General features: G+C 48.7%; 9 protein-coding genes across 9 annotated transcripts; 5 read left to right on the top strand and 4 right to left on the bottom strand.

The window, feature by feature from the left end:
* Positions 1-290: 290 nt before the first annotated feature.
* BO79DRAFT_135715 (sodium:solute symporter family protein) lies at positions 291-2,842 on the top strand (the record flags this gene model as incomplete). The annotated part of the gene is made up of 12 exons (XM_025678061.1): positions 291-396; positions 429-504; positions 550-607; positions 654-840; positions 890-989; positions 1,032-1,115; positions 1,163-1,349; positions 1,394-1,444; positions 1,492-1,662; positions 1,709-2,027; positions 2,076-2,572; positions 2,633-2,842. 12 exons carry the CDS (start codon positions 291-293, stop codon positions 2,840-2,842), a joined length of 2,046 nt encoding a protein of 681 aa, XP_025544176.1.
* Positions 2,843-3,473: 631 nt separating this feature from the next.
* On the top strand, positions 3,474-5,046 carry BO79DRAFT_212983 (uncharacterized protein; the record flags this gene model as incomplete). The annotated part of the gene is made up of 3 exons (XM_025683192.1): positions 3,474-4,173; positions 4,280-4,585; positions 4,652-5,046. 3 exons carry the CDS (start codon positions 3,474-3,476, stop codon positions 5,044-5,046), a joined length of 1,401 nt encoding a protein of 466 aa, XP_025544175.1.
* Positions 5,047-5,950: 904 nt separating this feature from the next.
* On the bottom strand, positions 5,951-7,873 carry BO79DRAFT_267421 (uncharacterized protein; the record flags this gene model as incomplete). The annotated part of the gene is made up of 6 exons (XM_025687040.1): positions 7,824-7,873; positions 7,582-7,768; positions 6,359-7,513; positions 6,220-6,298; positions 6,100-6,164; positions 5,951-5,997 (listed from the first exon to the last, which is right to left on the bottom strand). The coding sequence occupies exons 1-6, from the start codon at positions 7,866-7,868 to the stop codon at positions 5,951-5,953; spliced, it is 1,578 nt and encodes a 525-aa protein (XP_025544174.1). The 5' UTR covers positions 7,869-7,873.
* A 698-nt stretch (positions 7,874-8,571) lies between these two features.
* Positions 8,572-10,391, bottom strand: BO79DRAFT_206379 (homeobox protein meis). Its single transcript, XM_025681958.1, has one exon. The coding sequence runs from the start codon at positions 10,352-10,354 to the stop codon at positions 8,756-8,758; it is 1,599 nt and encodes a 532-aa protein (XP_025544173.1). The 5' UTR covers positions 10,355-10,391; the 3' UTR covers positions 8,572-8,755.
* A 331-nt stretch (positions 10,392-10,722) lies between these two features.
* On the top strand, positions 10,723-12,238 carry BO79DRAFT_234402 (monocarboxylate permease Mch4; the record flags this gene model as incomplete). The annotated part of the gene is made up of 4 exons (XM_025684369.1): positions 10,723-11,210; positions 11,256-11,510; positions 11,576-12,014; positions 12,071-12,238. 4 exons carry the CDS (start codon positions 10,723-10,725, stop codon positions 12,236-12,238), a joined length of 1,350 nt encoding a protein of 449 aa, XP_025544172.1.
* Positions 12,239-13,001: 763 nt separating this feature from the next.
* On the top strand, positions 13,002-14,498 carry BO79DRAFT_223824 (glycoside hydrolase family 76 protein; the record flags this gene model as incomplete). Its single annotated transcript, XM_025683626.1, has 3 exons — positions 13,002-13,080; positions 13,161-13,870; positions 13,932-14,498. 3 exons carry the CDS (start codon positions 13,002-13,004, stop codon positions 14,496-14,498), a joined length of 1,356 nt encoding a protein of 451 aa, XP_025544171.1.
* A 35-nt stretch (positions 14,499-14,533) lies between these two features.
* Positions 14,534-16,092, bottom strand: BO79DRAFT_185675 (uncharacterized protein; the record flags this gene model as incomplete). Its single annotated transcript, XM_025680416.1, has 2 exons — positions 14,534-15,591; positions 15,641-16,092. The coding sequence occupies 2 exons, from the start codon at positions 16,090-16,092 to the stop codon at positions 14,577-14,579; spliced, it is 1,467 nt and encodes a 488-aa protein (XP_025544170.1). The 3' UTR covers positions 14,534-14,576.
* A 1,498-nt stretch (positions 16,093-17,590) lies between these two features.
* On the bottom strand, positions 17,591-18,707 carry BO79DRAFT_136769 (NAD(P)-dependent alcohol dehydrogenase; the record flags this gene model as incomplete). The annotated part of the gene is made up of 3 exons (XM_025678094.1): positions 17,591-17,870; positions 17,930-18,359; positions 18,425-18,707. 3 exons carry the CDS (start codon positions 18,705-18,707, stop codon positions 17,591-17,593), a joined length of 993 nt encoding a protein of 330 aa, XP_025544169.1.
* Positions 18,708-19,768: 1,061 nt separating this feature from the next.
* Positions 19,769-21,711, top strand: BO79DRAFT_136429 (uncharacterized protein; the record flags this gene model as incomplete). The annotated part of the gene is made up of 2 exons (XM_025678083.1): positions 19,769-20,317; positions 20,368-21,711. The coding sequence occupies 2 exons, from the start codon at positions 19,769-19,771 to the stop codon at positions 21,709-21,711; spliced, it is 1,893 nt and encodes a 630-aa protein (XP_025544168.1).
* Between the last annotated feature and the right edge of the window lie 879 nt (positions 21,712-22,590).

The raw sequence follows: 22,590 nt of genomic DNA, 5'->3' as shown, positions 1-22,590 counted from the left end.
ATGGACAATCATGCACGTATATCGGCCGAATAACTTTAAATCCAGATATATTATCCCCAGGATCTTGGAACCCGGTCAAAGCACCTCATATGCATAGGCTATCGTATCATCAGGGAACACGATGTTCGCGGTAGCATACAATGATCGGCGGATAGCGTGATAGTAGCGATAATGTGTGCTGTGATGTAGATCTTAAAGGTACATTTGCCGGGGTGCCTCCACATAGTCAGTTTTGTCTTTCTGCCGCTGTTGAATGCTGCATTGTCTAGCCACCGGAGTATTTTGACCAGATGTCAGAAATCCAAGCTCGTGCAGCAGGGGCATCTGTGCAGCCGCCACTGTCTCAGGCTGTCGGATATGTTATTGTCGTGGTGCTAGGGCTTATCATCGCCGGTGGTATGTACACCGAAAGTAGACGAGGATTGCAGCTGACAAAACAGTGATGATGGTCATCACCAAAATACTCAAGAAAACAACCGGCGAAGACAACAAGAAGACTGAGATGTACGTCCCATAAGGATAATGGGCTCTCACCTGCTAATATTTCAGGTTCATGACTGCCAATCGCACCGTTCGAACCGGCTTAACAGCGTCCGCAGTAATATCGGTATGAATCCACCTTCGGTAGTGGTGTATTCCTGCTAAGTAAACAGTCCTGGTTATGGACAACAGCAATGCTAGGAGCATCGTTTGTGGGGTATGACTATGGCGTGGCTGGTCCATTCTGGTTTGCCGCAGGCTGCAGTCCGATGATTGTCTTTTTCGCCTTGATCGGGATATCCTGCAAGAGAAAGATTCCGGATGCACATACGTCGCTCGAAGTGGTCCGGATCCGTTATGGTAGGCTGCTCAGAAGCTATACCTACTGGCTTGTTATTGATGTTTTCAGGTCGTGTTGCACATGCGGTCTTCATGACCTTGTGCTTGATTAACAACATCTTTGCCTGCGCGAACATGCTCCTGGGTGCTGCTGCGGTTATATCAGCCATGTGAGTGCTTCACCGAAATTTCGAACCTTACTGACCATACAGAACTGGGATGCACATCATTGCTGCGACGTTCCTGTTGCCCGTTGGCGTTACCGTGTACACCTTCGTAGGCGGCATCAAAGCAACGTAAGTGCCCAGCTGAAGAAAGAGTACGCTATGCTTACCGGGATAAGATTCCTTACGGACTACTTCCATACGGCGATCATTCTCATTATTGCATGCTATCTCTCGATCAAAGCGTTTACCTTCGAAGAGGTTGGCTCGATCGACAAGTTATATGAGCTCGTGCAAGCCGCTGCGCAGCGCCATCCTGTGTCTGGAAATCAAGATGGGACATACCTGACCATGACTTCGAAGGGTGTACGTACTATAGTCCATGTTGTTGTCTCTGCTAACAAACTCAGGCTATCCTGTTCGGGATTCTTCATATTTGCTCCAACTTCGGCCTAGTGATTGTAAGTATAAACACACCAGTCTCAGGAATGCCTAACATTTCTCCCAGATGGATACTAGCTATTTCATCAAAGCATTCTCCGCCGCTCCCTCCTCCGTAGTACCGGGCTACACTATCGGTGGGATTGCTTACTTTGCTATCCCGTGGGCCCTAGGCACCATTATGAGCTCTCTTGCACTCGGCCTTGAGAATACGTCTTCTTTCCCGACGTACCCCCGCGTAGGTACTGTCCACCTTTGATCGTCGAAGATACTAATTAATGCAGCGCATGACTTCCACGGAAGTCAGCAATGGTCTTGTCCTTCCATACGCAGCCATGACTATTGCAGGAAAAGGCGGAGCGGCTGCAGTCCTCCTCATTACCTTCATGGCAGTAACTTCGACACTCTCTGCGCAAGTCATCGCCGTCAGCTCCATCCTAAGCTTTGATGTATACCGAGAATATATAAACAAGGCAGCAACAGATAGGGATATTATCCGTGCAAGTCACTTTGGTGTCATTTTCTTCGCTGCCTTCTCTGCCGGATTCAGCACTATGCTCCATTACGTCGGTATTGACCTAGGCTGGACACTATATATGCTCGGTAAGCTTCCATCTCAGCTAACGTCGGGGCAAATGCTAATTAAAATAGGTGTGGTAACCTGTCCTGGAATCTTTCCCATGGCATTTACGATCCTTTGGCGCCGACAGAGCAGAGCAGCCGCTATTCTGTCCCCAATTCTGGGAATGGCGACCGGCATCGGGGTGTGGCTTGGCACAGCGCAGCACTTTTATGGTGCAGTATCTGTCAGTTCAACAGGACAGATTCTACCTTGCGTCTACGGAACTGTAGCATCTGCTTTCTCGCCGATCGTGTACTCTGTCGTGATCACCCTAGTCAAACCACAAAGGTATGACTGGGCGGAGTTCCGCAAAGAGAAGCTGGGACTCGAGCGACTGGATAGTGATAGCGATATCACGGTGAATGGTCAAGGTGCTGAAGCACAGCACACTCAGTCCTCGTTTGATCCCCAGGAGTTGAAGAGATGGGGTCGTATTGCTGCATTTTGGTCTATTGCAACTTTCTTGGGCCATTGGGTGTTGTGGCCACTGCCGATGTACGGATCGAAATATGTTTTTGGAAAGAGGGTGAGTATTTGTCACCACTACTCACGCATGATGATCGGTGAAGTGCTAACAAAATGTCAGTTCTTCACTGCTTGGGTCGTTGTAGGAATTATCTGGTTGTGGATCACAATGCTCGTGGCGATATTCTATCCCCTTATTGATGGGGGAGTGCAGCAGATGATGCAAATATCTCGAGGGCTGCGTGAAAGGAAGAATGCAGTCACGTCCTCATCAGTGCCATCAGTGACTAATGATTCGCCCGAGGTGTTCAGAGTGAATGAGAAGTCTTGATCATAGTGTAACTTCGTGGAACATTCCGAGTCACAGGGGGATGTCTATGGATCCTGCCTACGCATGATCGGCATCAAATATGAATGTTAAGTGGTGACGCTATTTTAGCGCGTGTAAATGTCCGACTATAAGAGACCGCTGTCTTTTGTCGTTCAGTTTCAAGAACTTCATCATTACTATAATCGAGTCGGTTGCTTGTCTATATATATATTGGCCCTTTAATATATCATATCCATGTTATCCTATGTTACACATTTCCTCACGCAGCAATTATTTACACAGAAGGATTGCTTGGGCTGTCAGTGCTGGATAGACAGATTGATCTCTCAGTCGAGAAAATCATGGTTCTGCTTTGCGGTGTCTGCAAATCAGGTCTCTCAAGGACATCAGTCGAAAATGGGACTGAACTGGCTTACTCAGCTAGGGTACTTGATCATTTGAGACATCCAGTCACTGTAACAAGGCACCTATCAGATCCTCCGTCGTATCTGCTATCTATGTGGATTTTCCTTCTGGCCTTTGTTCCGAGGCTGCACTTTTGGGAATCTAGACGGATCTTGGATATAAAAAAGCCTTCCCTCGACTTCTACAGATATTGTCCAGCTCCGGAACTTGGCTACATACTTAAATGATGGCTGCGACATTGCCACTCGAGCTGCTTCAATTGATTGGAGACAGTCTGAAGAAAGAAGGAGTACCCCTATCCCCCTGTACCACTGTTTGCCGCTGGTGGAAGGAGGCTTTTGAGCCTTTCATTTATTCTCGGGTTGTGGTTTGTAGTACGCATGCCAATGAGAAAGCACCGGTGTCCGGAATACCTATTGATGTTTTTGAGGACATCACTTCACACGCTGGAGCCGCTCGTCGCATGATGATTCGGGCAATTGAGTATCGGGTATGTGTTCCGTATAAGCATGAAAATTGGTCTGGCTACATGTATAGCCACTATGACCCAGCAAAACCATTTGGACGAATAATGAACCAAGCCTTCCGATCCGCAATCTTTGAGATCTTCCGTGTGCTCAGTGCGTGGCCCCGGTCCAGCTGTCTCTCTTTCGACGTGGGAATAGTGGGTTTTAGGCTGGTGAATGAAGTGAATGAACCGTCAAGTTCGCACCATTCAGCCTCCATGCTACCAAACATTTTTTACCTGGATAAGATCTTCTTTGCGGGCCTTTGCAACCCATATGACAGACTTGGGGACCACCAGATTTACGCCGAGGCAATCTACGACATTGTAAAGCATTGCCCGTACCTCACGGAGTTGCGTATGAATCTGGGTTATCCGCAAAGGCCGGAGGAACTGGAGTATTTGCGTGCCAGACGCTTAGGTATGAAGAAGTATCTTGTCTATTGAACCCCCATCTTTTCGTTTTCGGCATTATACAGAATCATCGGATTGTTCACTTACTAATTTCTTGTTCTTTGGCAAATCAGCTGTGCCTCGTGGATCTACCATTTTACCCCGCAGTCTGAAGGTCTTCCACCTCAGAAACGAGACTGAAACACCAGGAAGAACTGTCATGCCTCTTCTGAAGGTGTTGACTTCGGAGGCACAGAGTGTCGCTACAACTAGTAGGAATTCTAGTGCAAGTCTCCGTGATTTGAAGTTGGAAAATACCGCGCTGATGTTAGATTTCCTTTGCCCCCTCAACAAAGAAGGGCAGCCTACTCTTCCCGTCGTGTACTGGCCACACTTGGAGACTATATCATTACACAACGTCACTTGCTGGACTGATGAAGGTACGACTTGAGCGGAACAGATACTTGATTATATATTTATGGAGAAGCTAAGATTATACGGATCAGGGAACTGGCTCACCCTTCCAACCGAAGAAGCTGAAGCTCGGATCGCTACTGTACAGCAATGGGAACAAGACCATGATCATCCAGACGATAGTCATCCATCGCAGCCTGTCACTGAACTCGAGCATTTTCATCGATTGTTCATCTCTATGGGCCTAGCAGTCCAACATATGCCCCGCCTATCATCCATTTACTTCCACCCTGGTGCGGAGACCGAGTTGACTTTCGAATTCCGAGTCATCACCGGCAGGTACGCAATTGCCACCTGGTCCTCCAGACCAACTTATCGACCGGATCACAGAGTCGCCGATGCATGGGGTTTCAGCGAGGAGGATCTGAGACATGCAGAGCTCGGGGAGGTGGTATATTCCGTACGGTTTATGGCCCACATGGTGTAATGGCAACCATAGTAGTCGACACTGAGTATGCATCTAATGGTAGAAGACCCTATTGATGTCTACTGCCAAATTGTATTGGGCTTGAATCATGTGGCTACTACAACAGACTACAACAGAGGAGGGATAATTGGCTAGATGCCCACTGCCAGGAATAATTCAAGACGGCCATAGAACGTAGTTCTTATTCAGGTCTTTCTCCACCGCCGTCCGTCTGCTGAATATGGTGTAAAACTTCTGCAGTTTTCTAAGACTTATGTGCGGTGGCGCTGTGGACACAATTCTGAATTTCTATAGTGACCTATCAATATAAAGAGGTACTGCCCTGTTTCCTAGTCATTGAAGGTCTGCAGAGCTACCCAGCGACACATCAGACGCTCGAGCGGCTCGTACTATAATTATTTCGAATACAATCAGATCCAACCCAATACTGTACCGTACCATGTAGTTGGAGCAATGTACCTATCACACCTTGAATTTGACCCTAATGTGTGAGCATGTCGCTCCACAGCCCTCAAGATATGCTGCCTAGATTTACAAAGCAATTTATAACTGTCGAGAGGGTATCATCGTCACATAACCATAACCAAAAGTGTTCCGATGGTATACATTTCGATTCCATCAACTCAGACTAGCTCACACCAACCCACACCGATTAGGATTGGATACATAGCTTCCGCATTGGACGACACGGAGTATATTACAAGATGTTACATTGTACGCAAGACTCAGATGCGGAAGTGAATTATATTCCGATCTGTGAGGCACCTCTCTTAGTCATTGCTCTAGTCCCCCGTACCACTCACCTAATTACAACATGTTGTTGAAATCATCATAAGTTTGTCCTTCCTTAATCCATCGAGAGAGACCTGTTTCTCACTCTGCCGAGAAGGGATGGGTTTCCGTCTCACAACGCGTCCCCTCTGGCGGCAACTCTCCCGTGCGAAAGTACGTCTTGATATGATGCTCCGTACACACCGAACGGGAAGCATACGAGCAATGCTACAGCGAATGTCAATAAATCGAAGAGAATACATGAGGGAAATCGGGATAAACATACACCTTCAGCTTGCTGCTCCAGCACCACGGACCGTTTGAACAAGGCGGACATAGCATGGGCGCTAATAAAGTGGTTAGCATATCCAAAATGACAATAAAATTCACTTCAAGGCATACTCAGCAAGTGGGGTTACTGGATCCAAAGTATTGCTGACAAATAGAATGGGCGTAGACACATTCTGAGCACCGATAGGCCCTTCACGAGAATTAGCATGCATCTAAGCCAACAGCAATATGAACAGTGCAGTGAGCATACCTTCGAAAGACCCCGGACCCTGACCCTTCCAACTAGCACATGGCATATAGAAGTCTGCAAAAGTATCTCCAATCCAGTAGCTGCTCTCCAACACTGGCTTGAGATATAGCTCTGAATATTCCTCTTGCGTGATATTGATTAATTTCTGTCTCAGATCCAGACACGCAATACCCTCTGTGAGTTCAATTCGAGAGCCATATTGGCAGGCTTCACGGCATGGAGCAGAAAATTGGCATGCAGAATCGAGACAATGAGCAGGCTGTGTGTCCTCCCGTAGAGCAGCTTTCCATGCTGCCATGCTGCTTGCGTTGCCCTGTTCAAGGTCTGATAAGATCGTAGCAAGAATAGGAAATAAATCATTCGGGGCATAAAGGGCGGTTTTGAGCAAAGATTTGACATCGGAGTATGTAATGATCTCAGGGCTGGGTTGACTAGTCCAGAGCGGAGTGGCTTTCAGGTCTGCTAGGATGTCAGTAAGGCGCTCTTGAAGACAACTTATCGCTTCTGTCTCGTCTTCATCGGGAGGCAATGCATTAGCAGACGCATCAGCAAATGCACATCGGGGATAGCCGGCCCGGTGGCAATAGCGGAAGAAACTGTCTACTACAAGATCTGCATCGCGGAAGGAAGTAGAGAGATGTCCTGAATACCAGCCTAGTACGTCTACCACTCCGTCCAATACCATCCGATGAACTTGGTCTGGGAAGAGACTGGCATAGGTAATTCCTAGAAGAGTTCCATACGAGTAGCCCCAATATTGTAGCTTTGCATTTTGGTTAGAACCGGGCTGCAGTAACTGGGCAAGATGGCGCAGGTCATGTGCTGTGCTCCAGGTATTCATGTAAGGACCAATATCAGCACCACCCTTCTCGGTTTCCGTACATGCGGTGCCAATAGCCTGCATGTGAGACCAAAGATAGTCTTCCGCATGCTCGGAGCTATCCACTAGACCTCCAGCCTGTACAGCCTCCTTCCAGAGATAGCTGGACAGAAGATCAGGGAAGCATGAAAGCGGGGGCAGGGTGTTTCCGACGCCTCGAGGATCGAACGAAATAATATCGAAATACCGCTCCTCCTTGTCAGAGCTTTCGACGATGTTCTGAATTTCTTTTCCGCGGTTGAGAATCTCTTGCACTCCTGAATCACCGGGGCCACCTTATTGAAAGTGAGTAATCATGACATATGGTTTTCAAGCTATCTAATGTTGTAGGAGTAGTGTGTACCTGGATTGATTATGATGGAGCCACCGTAGCGTTTGTCGCTATGGTCGACCTCCGTGGAAAGCTTGATAATGGCCAAAATGACGGTATCATTGTCAGTGGTATCGGACCAATTTAAGGGAACCTCGAGACGCGCGCAGGAATAGTTCTGGTAGCAGGGTACGAAGTTGAGGGTGGACGTAGGAGCCGTCTGGTAAGGCATTTTAGAAAACGGAGGATATCAAGATATGAGGAAGTATGCATACGCTATTCCAGGAGAAGTTCCCAACTTGCGCCGTGGCTGACGACATTGTAGGGGATGGCGTCGTGAGTGGAACTAGAGATGAGAAATGAAGGAGGCGAGGGCATAGACGGCCTACTATATACCCGGAACTGTGGCTGAGGTGACAACTTTGGGAATAATGATCCCTTAAAGAGCATTAAAGTAGGTATTTATATTTTTTTATTTGGGAAGCCTACTATGCGTCACGATAGGAACATCACTTATGCTGGAACCTGAATGCTTACTGCTATTCGAGATCAGAAACCCAGTAGTACAATCCCTGAGCGGAGGAACTAGCCGCTGCGGCCTTGATCGACGGATGCGCCCGGTACGCCGTTGATCTTACCCTCGGAGATATCCTTTATCATCCCAAAGTGTCTACAAAGTGGCATTATGCTCAAACTTGCCTCAGAATGATCCAATAAGGATGAGAAAAGCATCACATACTACTTTCTATATGGATGGGTTGCCCACAATACTTCTCTGAATTTCAATTTGGGGGAGGCAGCCCAGCGGACGACACGAGCCACCAACATCGAAGCAACGCCGATTGTCTCCAGCTGTCCTGCGATTACTCTAGGCATAAAGAACCGTAGCTCCATAAATTCGCTATCTGAGGCGATCATGCATGAAGTAAGATATATGCCAGGATATTGGACTATATTTCTGTGATACAGTGGCTGCTCGGCTTTGTCTTTCTTTTTGTTTGTCCTTGAACTATTGCAATACTAGCCCATTTTACGTCAGCTATTGATCCCTGCAAGCACACCGCATATAGGCCCTAGCGTGTAAGAAGCCGAAGTAAAAATATTGACACAAGGTCTACCATATGCAGCAAGCCGCTGAGATAGTAGTTCACAACCAAATGATAAGCTATTTAAAGACAGACTATTCGGTCTAAACCCAACCTGCTGCCTAAACCAGCCCAGCCTCCTGCTTGACCGCCTCCAACCAAAACAAGTCATCGGCGTACGTCTGATTCCATGGATCATCACTCTCATACGCGAACAGCCTCGCCCGATCCTGGATCATTTGATCCGACGGCCTGCATCCGTTGGCCATTTGCCTGCGAATAAACTCCAGCAGGTCGCGATGGACATCAAAATATCGATCCAAGGCAGTCGGTACATCCCACCGGAAAGGGATCTCATCGTCCTCTTCATCCTCTTCCCTCGGCATAGGAAGCACATCTGACGTCCTCCACGGATCAGGCGTCTGCGCCTCACTCCCAACTAGATACGGCGGTATCGCATTTTCAACGAGCCGCTGCACTTCCGGCTCGAATCCCCAGTCGCCCATCCACTGCTTCATGTCCGCCCCGTGCTTGAAATGCTCTGCGACATGGTCGACTCTCTCCTGCCAGGATTGGAATGTTGCACTGCAGAACCCGCAGCGAGAGAGGATGTGGTGGCTTCGACTTTCTCGCCAGGTGTTCATTGCTGCGTGGAAGGTGTCAACGCGGTGGGTTAATTTCAGGTGCTGCCGGAGGTTGTCCTTCCGGGTGAAGATGCGCTGCTCGGGTGGTTTCTCGAGACAGATGCTGTAGTTGTGCACTGTTTCGAGATGATCGTCGGTTACATTGGTTTCCTGGCAGAAGATGCACGTGGGTGTGCCGTTGTTGTCGATGAGTCCGCCTTCAGGGGAACAACGCCATTGGTCGACTGGAAGATGAAGGGCTTTTTCATGGCGCTGCCAGTCGTATTTCGTTGCGAATGTGTCCGCGCAGAATGTACACTGGTAGGGCCGACGAGTCCACTGAAGGCGATTTGCATGGCGGATGTGTTTCCGACGATGACGACGAGATTGTGGGCGATGAAGTGGAGTTGGTGGGCGCTGGGGAGGCCTGTGCGATGATAGGGCGACTGATATTTCGGAGCTAGATGACTGGCTGCGAGCGCAACTGCTGATGGAAGCATCTCCCTGGATGAAGGAGCCACTGGAGTCGTTGCTTGACCAGGCGTACTGGGGAACGGTGTATGGCGAGCTGTCTGATAAGGCAGAGATATCGCTATCGGCGAGAGCTCGCAAAATGTCGTCCGTGGCTGCGGCCTCACTTTCTGGTGGCGAGCTCCTCCAACGTTCCATGGGGGATAGAAATGACGGGCTCTGACGGGCAGACATATATCCTCTGGAACGCTTACGCCGTCGAGCGTTAATGAACCAGTTAGAGACTTGCGCCCGAGTCAGGCCGGTGCGTTGCGCCAACTCATCCTTCTCCTGTGTCGTGGGATACGGGTTCTCCGGGTGGTTGTTTAGCCATAATCTGAGAGCTCTCACGGCCTCCCCGGATAGACGCTGATGAGGGCGGGCAGAACGGGCAGGCCCGCTATCTGGAGATACTGATGTCGCATCTGCCTGGGATGCAAGCGGAGAGAAGCTGTCAGGAAGCTCCGACGGTAGCGAGAAGATGGGATCTACGCTAGCGGGGTGTAAAACAGGGTCTTCATCGTACAACGGTGGCAGGGATAAGATATCATCACATAATTTAGGGAGCGCCTGGTGAGCGTGCTCCATCTGGATAATGTGCGAACATGCTCACCAGAGTACGGACCTAGATCGATGTGAAGTTGAGGTTGCAAGCGGACAAAATCCTCTGCGCCCTGCCATTGACATCCGCTCCACTTGCCGGCTGTCGGCCGCCTTCCATGGATCCTCTTATTCGCCGCTTGTCCCGACTGTAGCCGAGATCGGAGGGTGATAGTTAGGTAACTTAATCATTAAGTTTGTACGGAGTCTTAGATGCAATCGGTTTGACTCACTCAACTGCACTGTAGGTTTCATCTTGGCAGTTAGGGTTCTCACCCTACTAGCGTTTATTCTAAACCTCTTCTTCAATCTGTAGACATTCATAGCAATCGCGTCACCTACATAATCAATTCATTATGACTTCCACGTCAACCACCACTGCCGTCGAATGGCAGCAGGGTCCCCCGATTGAGCTTGAGTCGAGGGCTCCCAAAAATGCCGTCGCTCCAGTCTCTGACCCCACTGATGAGGTCATGGAGGCCTCCCGTCTGGCCGACGCCGAAGTTCCTGAAGGAGGAGCAGGATGGATAGTTATCGCAGGTTGTGCAGTAATTACCTGGTGGTTTATCGGGACGTCCTACTGCTGGGGTGTGCTACAGGCAGCGCTGGTTAAGGAAGGAGTGTCATCTGCATCTACTCTGTCTTTCGTGGGCTCACTAGCACCAGCGTGCATCTCGTTTCTGGGAATCCTGAATGCTCGCGTGATCCGCAAACTAGGTACCAGGACGTCGGCACTCCTGGGTATTTTCCTACTCGGATTGGGAGAGATCCTTAGCGGATTCGCCGTCCACGAGGTTGGCGGACTTTTTGTTACTTCTGGTGTGGTGATGGGACTCGGAACGAGGTATGTCCCAGTACTACTACTGACTGTACTATGCTAATGAAGTAGTATCTCTTTCATGGTGGTCTCAATCACACCCGCTCAATACTTCAAGGCAAAGCGCGGCATTGCCAACGGTATCGTCTATGCAGCTGGTGGCCTGGGCGGTGCCGCCATCAGTTTCATCCTAGATGCCCTGCTATCCCGTGTCGGCACTGCTTGGACGTTCCGTATTCTCGGATTTATCACAATGGGCACTGGTCTACCTGCAGCTTTCCTAGTGAAGCAGCGGATCCCGATTCCCCCGTCTGCTTTCGTGGAGTGGTAAGCACAGAACCTTCAGCACACGAACTAACCACACCAGGCCTGGCTGACTATAAATGTATCAGGCGTTTATTCCGTGACATCCGCTTCCTGCTTCTTTTCGCAGCCGGAGCCATCGCCACTTTCCCACTGCTCGTTCCGCCCTTCTTCTTACCTCTGTACACCGACTCTCTGGGATTAGGATCAGCCGCAGGCGCTGGTGTCGTGGCAGCTTTCAACTTCTCCTCCGCTTTAGGAAGACTGACCTGTGGATTTGCTAGCGATACTATCGGCGGACTCAACACGCTGTTTGTCTCGCTGTTACTCAGCGCACTGAGTATGCTGATTATCTGGCCTGTTTCAACCTCCATTGGACCGTTGGTCGTGTTCGTGATCATCAACGGGATGGCGAATGGGGGGTTCTTCTCTACTATTCCTACGGTTGTGGGAAATGTATTTGGATCTGCCAGGGTGTCTGTTGCTATGGGTATGATTGTTACTAGTTGGGCGGGAGGGTATCTTTTGGTGAGTGCCGTGCTCTTGATATGCCTTTGCGTCGGAATACTAATGGTGATATTCAGGGCTCCCCAATTGCGGGCTACATTCTTGATGCCTCGGGTGGCGAGGATGCCGGGATCAAGGCGTACAGACCGGCAATTCTGTATGCGGGTTTCATGGCTTTAGGAGCGTCGGTTCTGGCTGCTTTTATACGTTTGAAGACGGATACGCGGCTGCTTAAGAAGGTGTAGCTTGCATTTGAACCAGAATCGACATAGGATGCTCTATGAATTGAATCGTATTAATGTTCTCTTGGGGAAGGGGGATATGGTTATATAAAGTAGTAGTACTGTAGGCGGGAGGGGCGACATACCCTGGCGAGACGGGAATTGAAGATAACTGCGAGTGCAGGTCCCAACAGTATCGAGACGCAATACCTTAATGAACCAAGTTTTACTATTGGTACTCCCGACCGGTAACCCCCGACTGCAAAGCTGAGTGCAAGGTGTCGTCCGCCCGTATCATCTACCAACGAACCCACCCCCACTACCACAGGTCCCTTAACCCCAGAGTACCACCAAGCAGACAATAAAGCAGCAAAATAATCAAATTAAAATGCAACAATAATCCCCATCCAATAAGCCACAATAACAAAGTGCACAAGCTACAACCCCAGGAATGCGACGTTGCCGGATCCGGCCAAAACACCCATCCTCATCCACACCGAAACTACTGCCTATTGGCTCAAATCCAACCCCAGATCCAGTGTGACCTGACACTGCATCACAAATCTCGAGTTTAATGGTAGATCTAACCCTATTGGTGCGTCCCTGGATGGTTTGTTAGGTGGGGTCCGTTTCTATGGAAGCATGAGATGCCACATTCCGATGCGGGAATGGGAATGTAGCGTAGATGGGAATCACCGATCAACACAACTCAATCTTCCTTCCTTTCCCTTTCCACTTCGCTGCCGCTCAGTGAGTAGAGCAGATCTGATTCACCACCGAAATCACCATGTTGCTGCGAATATGGCACATCTTGTATACCTTCATCGTAGTCGTGCAGGCCATTGACTACGATGTCGACGATCCAGGTACCACCCCTACTGCCTCACTATATGCCCCCAATACCTACATACAACCGCCAAACAACTCAACTAACTAAGCCGAACAGATTCCATCAAAGCAGCCTGCCACTCCATCGCCCGCCAAATGCTAACCCACTACACGGGCAACCAACCCGGCGACAACCCAGGCAACCTCCCGGACCCATACTACTGGTGGGAAGCCGGCGCGATGTTCACAGCCCTCGTGGAATACTGGTACCTCACCTCCGACGACACATGGAACAACATAACAACGCAAGGAATAACCTGGCAAGCCGGACCCAGCGGCTCCTTCATGCCCGCCAACCAAACCCGCACCGAAGGCAACGACGACCAATCCTTCTGGGCCTTCGCAGCCATGTCCGCCGCCGAGAGAAACTTCCCCGACCCTCCGCCCTCCTCAGGAAGCCCAGGGTGGTTGGCGATGGCGCAAGCCGTATTCAACACGCAAGCCGCGCGCTGGGACACGAGCACATGTAACGGTGGACTACGGTGGCAGATATTTACGTTTAATAACGGTTGGACGTATAAGAATACCATTTCTAATGGGTGTTTCTTCAACCTTGCGGCCAGGCTGGCGAAGTATACGGGGAATAGCACGTATGCGGACTGGGCGGATACAGTGTGGGATTGGACGGGCGAGGTAGGGTTCATGACGGATACGTATCGGTTTTGGGATGGCGCGGATGTGAGTAGTGGCTGTGGGGACTGGAATTATATTGAGTGGACGTATAATACGGGTGTTTATTTGTTGGGGGCTGCTGTTATGTATAACTTAGTAGGTCTCCCTTCGGTTCTGTTGTGTCTGGGGAGTGAGATTGGTGCTAATGATGTGGCAGACTGAATCGCCTGTCTGGAAAGCTAGGACAGAAGGCATCCTCAACGCCAGCTTCGTCTTCTTTCAGGACGATGTTATGTACGAGCGGGCATGTGAGCCCGTCAATACATGCCAGGTCGATCAGCGCTCTTTCAAGGGGTACCTTGCGCGGTGGATGGCTGCGACGACGCAGATGGCACCGTTCACGTATGATCTGGTGATTCCCAAGCTGCGAGCATCAGCCAAGGCAGCGGCGGAGACGTGCACGGGAGGTGAGCTTCAGGCGACATGCGGGCTGAAGTGGACGGATCGGAAGTGGGATGGAATGGATGACGTGGGGATACAGATGGCGGCGTTGGAGGTGATGCAGTCGACGTTGATCAGTCGGGTTGATCCCCCTGTGACGCAGGATACAGGGGGCACGAGTAAAGGCAATCCGGCAGGAGGAGAGCCGGGACCCGCGCCGGCGCCGGTGCCAGAGGGTTTGAGGTTGGAGATCACGAAGGCGGATAGGGCGGGGGCAGGGATGATGACGGTGATGCTTTCGATGATTGTTATTGGATCCACGGGGTGGATGGTTTATGAGTGATGGCTGGGAGAGCTTCTGAGTTTCATTATGTACATGTTCATATTGTCATTCTCTATGGTAACTATGCTGGTCACAGAATTACTTTCCTACAGGAATGTACTCGTTGATACCTTGGACTGTCCACAGAGCAGGGTGATTGTCTCTCGCGCTCTCCATACCAACCAACATGTTGTCCAGTGCTTTCGTATGTCCCTTCTCGTAGCCTCTGATGCGGAGGTACTCCAATTGCAACGGCAAATGATCCACCAGGACAATATCACCTAACTCACCCATCCGAGTAGCGAGATACCACAGACAACTCACTCCCAGGCTCAAGCTCTTCAACGACACAAACTCCTTCAGCACACTTTCATCCTCAGCATCCTCCCGCACCTCACTTCCACCAGCAGCGACAAAATGAGACAGATGGTCATCAAACTCCAAATCCAACACCTCCAACGTGGCCCTGTGGCGCAAGACAGCCTTGATCAAACTGCACCGGTCAAAGAACTCCGCAAAGCCGGCATAGCAGCCACCATGCACAACCGAGTACCTCAGCTCCTTCAAGCACTTCATTGCATGAATAACCTTGCACAACAAATCTGACTTGAAATCGCACCCCCTCAGATCCAAACGCGAGATACTCGCCGATGAAGGCAGAAGCAAACCTTCCAGCGCAGCACTACTCGCAGTCCCGAAGCCCTGGATGGCCTGCATCCGTAGCGATTCGATGCTGGGAAGGGTACGCACCAGCTCAATGCAGAGACAGAGGTCCTGGGGCGCGCAGGCGCGGGATCGTGCAATATGAAAACTGGAGGCTTCTGTTGTTAGAATCTGAAAATACTTGAGATGGGCTAAGTACGAGATTCTCTTTTCTCCATTTTTGATGAAATGACCCAGACTAGCGCGTTGAAGGAACTTGGCTAGTGGATACTTTTCAATCTTGGCGGCGGAATGGTGGTTGTCAGAAGGGTCATCAAATCGGGGGGATGTGTATTCCCAGAAGGGAGGAGATATGGCGAGAGAAGTTAGGCTTGGGGATGATGCGATCAGGAGGACTGCCAGGGCCTGAGCAATGAAGGGGGATTTGCCGTGGTAGGCGTCCTCTTGGGTGCTGACTGGGTTAGATATGTCGTGTTAATAAAGAGTAATAGGAAACATACTTGTAGTAAGTGAGGTACTGCCAGTCTTTGGCGTAGTCTGTCTCCTGCATGGCCATGTTGAGTAGTCTCTCCTGTTCAGGACCGATGAAGCCAGCCCGGGTGGCGGCAACACGGAGACGCTGCATGTCGCCTGGGTCGACAGGGCGATCGTACTCCCGTGGTTTGTAGTTCAGCGGAGAGCGAACAGGAATATCCATTTCGATGTGGCGAACATAACTGGCGAGGTTACGGTCACGCAGAATGTCGAGAAGGATGGTATATGCATGTTTCAGGTCCGGTGTGCAGGTGATGCGGATACAGCGGTATTTGGTTTTGTTTACGAGGTCGTTGCCGTGAATAAGAGTGAACAGTGAGGGACTGAGGAGAGAAAGGGAGTAGACATCTCCGCTGTGATCGAGAAAGGAGATGACATGCAAGAGCACGTCAGCGGGGAGGATGGAGAGGACTGGCATGATTGTGGGGATTGGATAGGAACAGGTGAGGTTGGAATACACTTGCATTACTCGCCGCGGCTGGAGGGGGGGACTTTCGGCGGCGGCACATTCGGGTGGTCCCACTCGCACATGAGGGGGACGTGCGAGTGAACTGCAATGGTCTAGGCCCGCCTCTCACCATCTCGCCTGTTCTATTTGGTAGTTTGAAGTTAACCTTCTCACTTTACCATAACAAATAGATCTAGACCTCCTCAGATAGGGAAAGCCCTTTCTGGAGAAAATAAGCTAGATATCTGAAAGTTTCGTGGTTCCCTCTATTGCTAAATGTCAACACACTCTATATTATTTGATTTAGTTATCATATAAGGTAATTACCCCCTTCCTGCTTTTTTCAATCTACATGGTTAGTATTAACGCCAGCTGGCAGGTTATAAGGGTCAGACTGCAAATAAAAGATCAGCTCTGCGGGCGCTTCCAAGACCGCGTGTACTAGCGTGGTTTCGATTACTAGTCTCGCACCTACACTAACTGGTCAAAAGTGTTATTAGACATGAAATGTACCACTGGATGCACCCTCTTCGTGTTATGTATATAACTAGTACCTATTAGTGTAAGACGTAGATAACATAAGAAAAACTTAAATATTTTCGGATCGTAGCTGTAGCAACAGGCCTTGTGAGTCATGGGTTTTTATATAACATTTGCCTGATTCAAAGAGGAAACATGTCCGTAATGACAAATAACTTACTTTGAATGGAATCGGTGAAGGCTCACCAGATCTTCGATCCACTCGTGATATCTCATGGATTATTGATGGCCATCACGCAAATATTCGGTCTTTTTTTTTTTTTTTTTTTTTTTTTGAAACGTTGCAGAATGTGAAAATCCATTCTGTACGCTATGTATAAGAAACATCCAGTAGCTTCTATTGATGTGTCGGAAAGAAACTAAACCAGTAAGTCATGGCATTCATGATTCTTTGCCCTCGTCTAGATCGCTGAGAAAAAGATTGTCCGTGTAATTGACTAGTTAAGAGTATTTCCGCCTTGCAACTCAGCCTTGCACGATCTAGCCATTCACGTACATCCTACCTATAAGCTCTGATATGGGATATTCAGGTGTTGTATTCCTGTGGAACCATGGAAATTGAATTTTATTAACAAAGCTACGCAAGATTTGCTCTGCTTCACAGCGGGTGTCTTCATAGCGATCACACGAGGCTACCTCAAGACAGGACCTAACTGACGGATGTGAATTTGGAAAGTGAAATGACAGGATTTCATAGCTTATATTTATACTCAGAGTTTTGTTACAATGGACCGAGACGAGACAGACTACAGAATCGCATGAATGTATAATACTATTGGCTCATTCTTTGGTATTCAATGGAGATGCCACCTAAAAGTATCGAAGATAATCAGAGACCTTAAGAGCATGATACTGCGACATCTTCTGGTATTCGCAAAATACCTCCTCTCGTGGATGGACTTCAAGCCAAAGTGCGGGTCTATAATGCCTAGTGCTTCAGGACTGCCCTGTATCGGATACCACCCGCTCTCAGTTTCTCGAACGCCTCTTCAAGGCCATTTTTGGTAAGAGGAAAAGTCACGATAGTCGGTTTGATATCATGCCGCGCCGCAAACTCCAATAACTCTTGCAGATTGCGCCTCGAAGTGATGAAACATCCCTGAATCCGTATCCCCTTCTGACCGAGGGGAACTAGAGGGATAGGAGTAGGTTCCAGGGTCACAGAAATATGATAGATAACCCCATTTGTATCAACCAAATCAAGTAGACTGCGACGAACATTAGTCAGACAATTTGGGCACATCTAGATGGTGAATATCATGCTTACGAGGCATAATCAACATCGGAGCTCCCACACAATAGAAGATGTTTGACGGGTTTAATGCGGACACCCCGTTGAATACTGGGAAAGGGATAAAATTCTGATGCTCCAAACTCTAGCGCTTCTTCACGTTTCCTTTCGGAGCCTGAAAATGCCACCACATTGTATCCAAGTGCCGCTGCAAGCTTGATCGCGAGATGGCCAAGACCGCCTATTCCCACGACACCAATGCGATCAGAAGGGCGGATTCCATTATTAGTCAGGCAAGACCAGACAGAAGCACCAGCACATATAAGTGGTGCTGCATGGGCCGAATCGTATCCATCCGGAATGGAATAGACGGCATCGGCATTCCAGACAGTTCCGTGGCTAAATGATCCAACATCGAAGTCATGTTGGCCATATGCTCGCTTCTCTCTGCAGTGGTTGTCACAGCCTTACCAGTCCCATGTGCATTAGTTTCAAGTTTGCATTCACGACAACGTAGATTAATCAACATACCACTGAGACAGTTGTCACATCTTCCACACACACGTCGGATAAAGCCGAATCCAACCCGGTCTCCGACCTTTACACTTGTTACGCTGGAACCGATGTGCTTTACCACACCTACTCCCTCATGTCCAAGAGCTTGCTCGCAATGGAGGAAGTGCTCGTCTGTTCCGCATAGGCCGGAATGTGTGGTCTCGATAAAGACATCATTGTCGCCAAGGCGTCGAGTAGTCAATTTCTCCACGATTTTTCCATTAGGTGATCCGTACAGAACTTTGAATTTAAATTCCATTACGGCCTCGTAGGATTTGTCGTTATCGCGCGTATAAGCTTTCAAAGGAAAGGCGACAGGAGAGCGGGGCTTCGAAGGAGTCCCGACGACAACAATTCATGCGATGGCTTAACAATGGCAACCCAGTTCTTACTTGCTATATGAACCAAGGCAGTATGGGCTACTTTCTTAAAGCTGTGGAATTGTCGCAGTCCCTGCTGTCGTTTTATGCCTTATTCTGGTCGACCGCATATGCTAGTATCCCTTTTGGTCTTTTAGGTTCAAGAGAGCAGCGAGAGAGCAGCAAGGGCGCATTTAAATTTAGATTAGATACGGAACTTTGAGTTACAATACCTTCGAGAGTGTGATTGCAAATTTTTTAGATGACTAGAGCCAAATGAGATCATGTAGAAGTGTCTAAACTTACACCATGTCGAACGTGTCCCGTAGTTGAGCTTCGATTTCTCTGGTACCCCTAGGTTGCGTACCTCAGTGATCTATGCTCAATATGTTTGTGTTACACCGTTACTATTTGCTAACTCACCTCATATCACCAGACTAGCGAATCCTCTTGTTCTTACAAATATCGAACGATCGTGTTCTACAATGACTGACTCTCCAGGATAAAAATCAGTTGCCTTTTCAAAACAAAGAGAAAAGAACACGTATCCGAACGTGGTTGTCCTGTGACAGGGATATTGACGATTAAAATGAGTCAAGCAGTGAGGAGGCCGCACGTATCAAAGGTGCTCTGTATATTACGTCAGTGAGATAACGCGCGAGGATGAGAGGAAATGCCAACCAAGATCAATAATCAGGTGTATTTCTGATTATGTAAAAGGATGCAAGGGTTTATCATGTGTTGTACCACATATCTGCACGAACCGTGGCGGTGGAGGCGGAGTGAACTGCACCACGTCATAAGGCTTTATGCATGCTGTATAGACGAAAGGCCTTCAGATAAAAGAGATGGAAAAGAGAACATCATGATTTATCCTTACTCCATAGTTCACGTCACCTGTTTTAAATTTATGATATTACCAGGCACATATGATCTATAACATAGAATAAACCGAGTCAGTATGTTTTCTGTGTCACGAACGTTGCTACCCCCAATACCCTCTGATGAGTTACTGCTTCACACTACATTTTTCACGATTATTCAGATTCTTAGTATGGGAGGGTGGCCCTGTATGCTGAATCTCATACTAGCCACCCTCGCGTCTACTTTGGCAATAGCACCCATCGGTCTTCTGGGCTTTCTTCTCCTTGTCTCATTTTCTTCGCGTCAAATCAGCTGTCTTTCAAAGCACGACCAGACCGTCATAGGGAAGCCTCTCCTTTTTCCTGCCACGCTTGATCATACTCGCCTATCATCAATCAAAAACAAATTCACCTTCAATGTCTTATTTGTCGGTATACCGATAGGACTCAGCTGCCGATTCGGACGACTGCTTTCTATTGATGCAGAAGATGTGGATGAGAATAAGTGCAGTGAGGGATCCCTAGTTCTAGCTTGGTCGAGGTCCCTCTTTTCCAGCTGGTTTAGTTTTGACTCGGCAAGATACCTCCACCGTGGAGATGGCACACTCAGCTTACAGATCAAGTTACAAAAGTTTCTGAAGGAGCATGTATGCCGTCTGATGTTGTTAGACTGAGAGCTATGCTAACATGTATTTAGAATGAGGACCCTGCCAAATGGCCTTACGCGTATATGCTGAGCGTACCACGGTTTTTGTGGTGGGAAAGGAGCGTGGTGACATGGTGGTATTTATATTCACCAAGCAAGGAGTTGGATGCGGTGATTATGGAGATCAACAACTCATTTGATGAGAAAAGAAACGTCTTGTTCAGGGTACAGCGTACGAACACGAATGCTAGAAGCTCAGCAGAGGATCACCAGCAACACGTGGACCTTAAAGAGGAGTACTTAGATAAGGGCAGAAGGGTATGTTCGCTGAACCCACAACGTGAACCATACGCCTACAAAGCGACCTGGAAGAAAGAGATTTTTGCCAGTCCATTTGAAAAGGTCGGAGAAACCATATCTACCACGTTCATGGATCCTGTAGCGCCTGCATCATGGTCGGGAAATCGGTCTCTCTCAAACACGACCACTCTGGATTCCTCTGGATCTCCTAGAATGATAGCCAGGCTTTGGTGCAAGGTACCACCCATCGACCCAAGCCAGGCCTCATCGTTCCAGATCTTTCGTCTCCTCTTGACATGGACTTTGTATATCACCTTGACAACGCCAAGAATCCTCTTTATAGCCATCCGGCTTCACATAACGAACCTTATGAGGATGATGGACCGACCAGATATACGACCTGGGAGCGAGCCAAGACGTGCGACTAATGGGGAAAGGAAAGATGCTTCTCTCAGAATCCTACATGATATTTTTGGGCTAGATACTAATTTGTACAATAGGGCGCTAGAACACTTCTTCCGAGAATATCTCAAACACATCGTTGCCTCTTATCCAGGGAACTTAGAAGTCACATACATACCTTGCAAGTCAGTATCGAAAACCACAACTTGTCTGAAATCTACACAATATTTCAAAGACAACAATCCCATGCATTTGAGATTCGAGGTTATGGATCCAGCCTTCTATTCTCGAATTGTCAATTCCCCGAACGCAAGCATTGCTATGGCGAAGGAAACAAAGCCTGGAAGGTCACATGCTGATTCATTATCATCACCCGTAATTGCATCCGATGTATCTCTATTTGTACAGGTATTAGATCAGACCGTGAAAGGGATCAGGAATTACGATGAGGTCAGCACCGGACTGTCGTCACTAATATTCTCTCTTCGCCGTTGGCTGACTCCCTCGTTCATGGATTTCTTTGTTTGCAATGTCCTCCCGCCTCGTACACAGGATGACTATATCTTGTGTCTAACCCAACTATGGGTGGAGAAAGTGACGTGGAACCTTCTGAGTCCTCATCAGATATACAGCGTGATCAAGGCTGCGGGGCTGCAGTGGGTTATTTGCTGGATACTGTTCCGCATGGCATGACAGATTTGGTGCTTAGCAATGGAAAGAGGTCCAGAGACGTATCAGGATGAGTGTTGCCTGTTTGATCTTATTTTTCCCACTGCCTAGGAAGTTGGACTTTATACTCTCCGGTGACTATGGAAAGTATTCCTCGATCATCAATGCGACAGACTGGTGAAGATGTCGCAGGAAGCAAGCTAAGGATACCGGGGCCTCTGGTAAGGCAGAATCTGATGCATAAATTCGAATCGACTGTCACGCGTGAGCCCATTCAATGTCATGGAAGGGAGGGGCGCGCCGATTTGTTCACTTTAGACGGATATTTTCTTTTCCTGGAAGAGGGCCGACAGTGGAAACGCGCCCCCTACATACAATCCTATGAGAAAGAATCTTTGATGTGAGTAATGTTGCTGCAAAACGTAAACAAGAGAAATATGACTTGGGGTCTTCGCTATAGGTGGCGTTTTCGCTGAAGATTCCGCATTGTTAAATCCCCATTTCCAGGCCAAAGTACAAGTCGACCATTCCAAGCAAGAGGCCTAGCTACATGCATCAATATCTGAGCATAACGCAATTACTATGGAAGCAAGCAGGGTAATACACCCCATGGCTTTTGGAAAGACAGGGTCAGGACTATTATCAGGGTAACCCGCCCAGGCAGTCATGCAATTTTTCGCACAAAATGAGAGCCGTGGGAGAAGCATAGTATCCCAGAATATGTCATACATTGATTTTGTAAGCTCCGAGCCGTAGTCGCTGAAGGTCAATGCGGTGAATAGGCACGCTGGCACAATGAAGACGGGATATCCGGCTGCAGCACTGGAGAGTTGGAGGTCCGGGATGGCTGTGTTAAAATTGCTGCATCACACCATGGTGCTGTCGGGGGATATCACTTGAATC

The sequence above is a fragment of the Aspergillus costaricaensis genome, assembly GCF_003184835.1.
Source record: "Aspergillus costaricaensis CBS 115574 unplaced genomic scaffold BO79scaffold_2, whole genome shotgun sequence".
Classification (NCBI taxonomy): domain Eukaryota; kingdom Fungi; phylum Ascomycota; class Eurotiomycetes; order Eurotiales; family Aspergillaceae; genus Aspergillus; species Aspergillus costaricensis.
The sequence above is the reverse complement of the archived record's forward strand: the minus strand, read 5'-3'. Positions and strand labels throughout refer to the sequence as shown.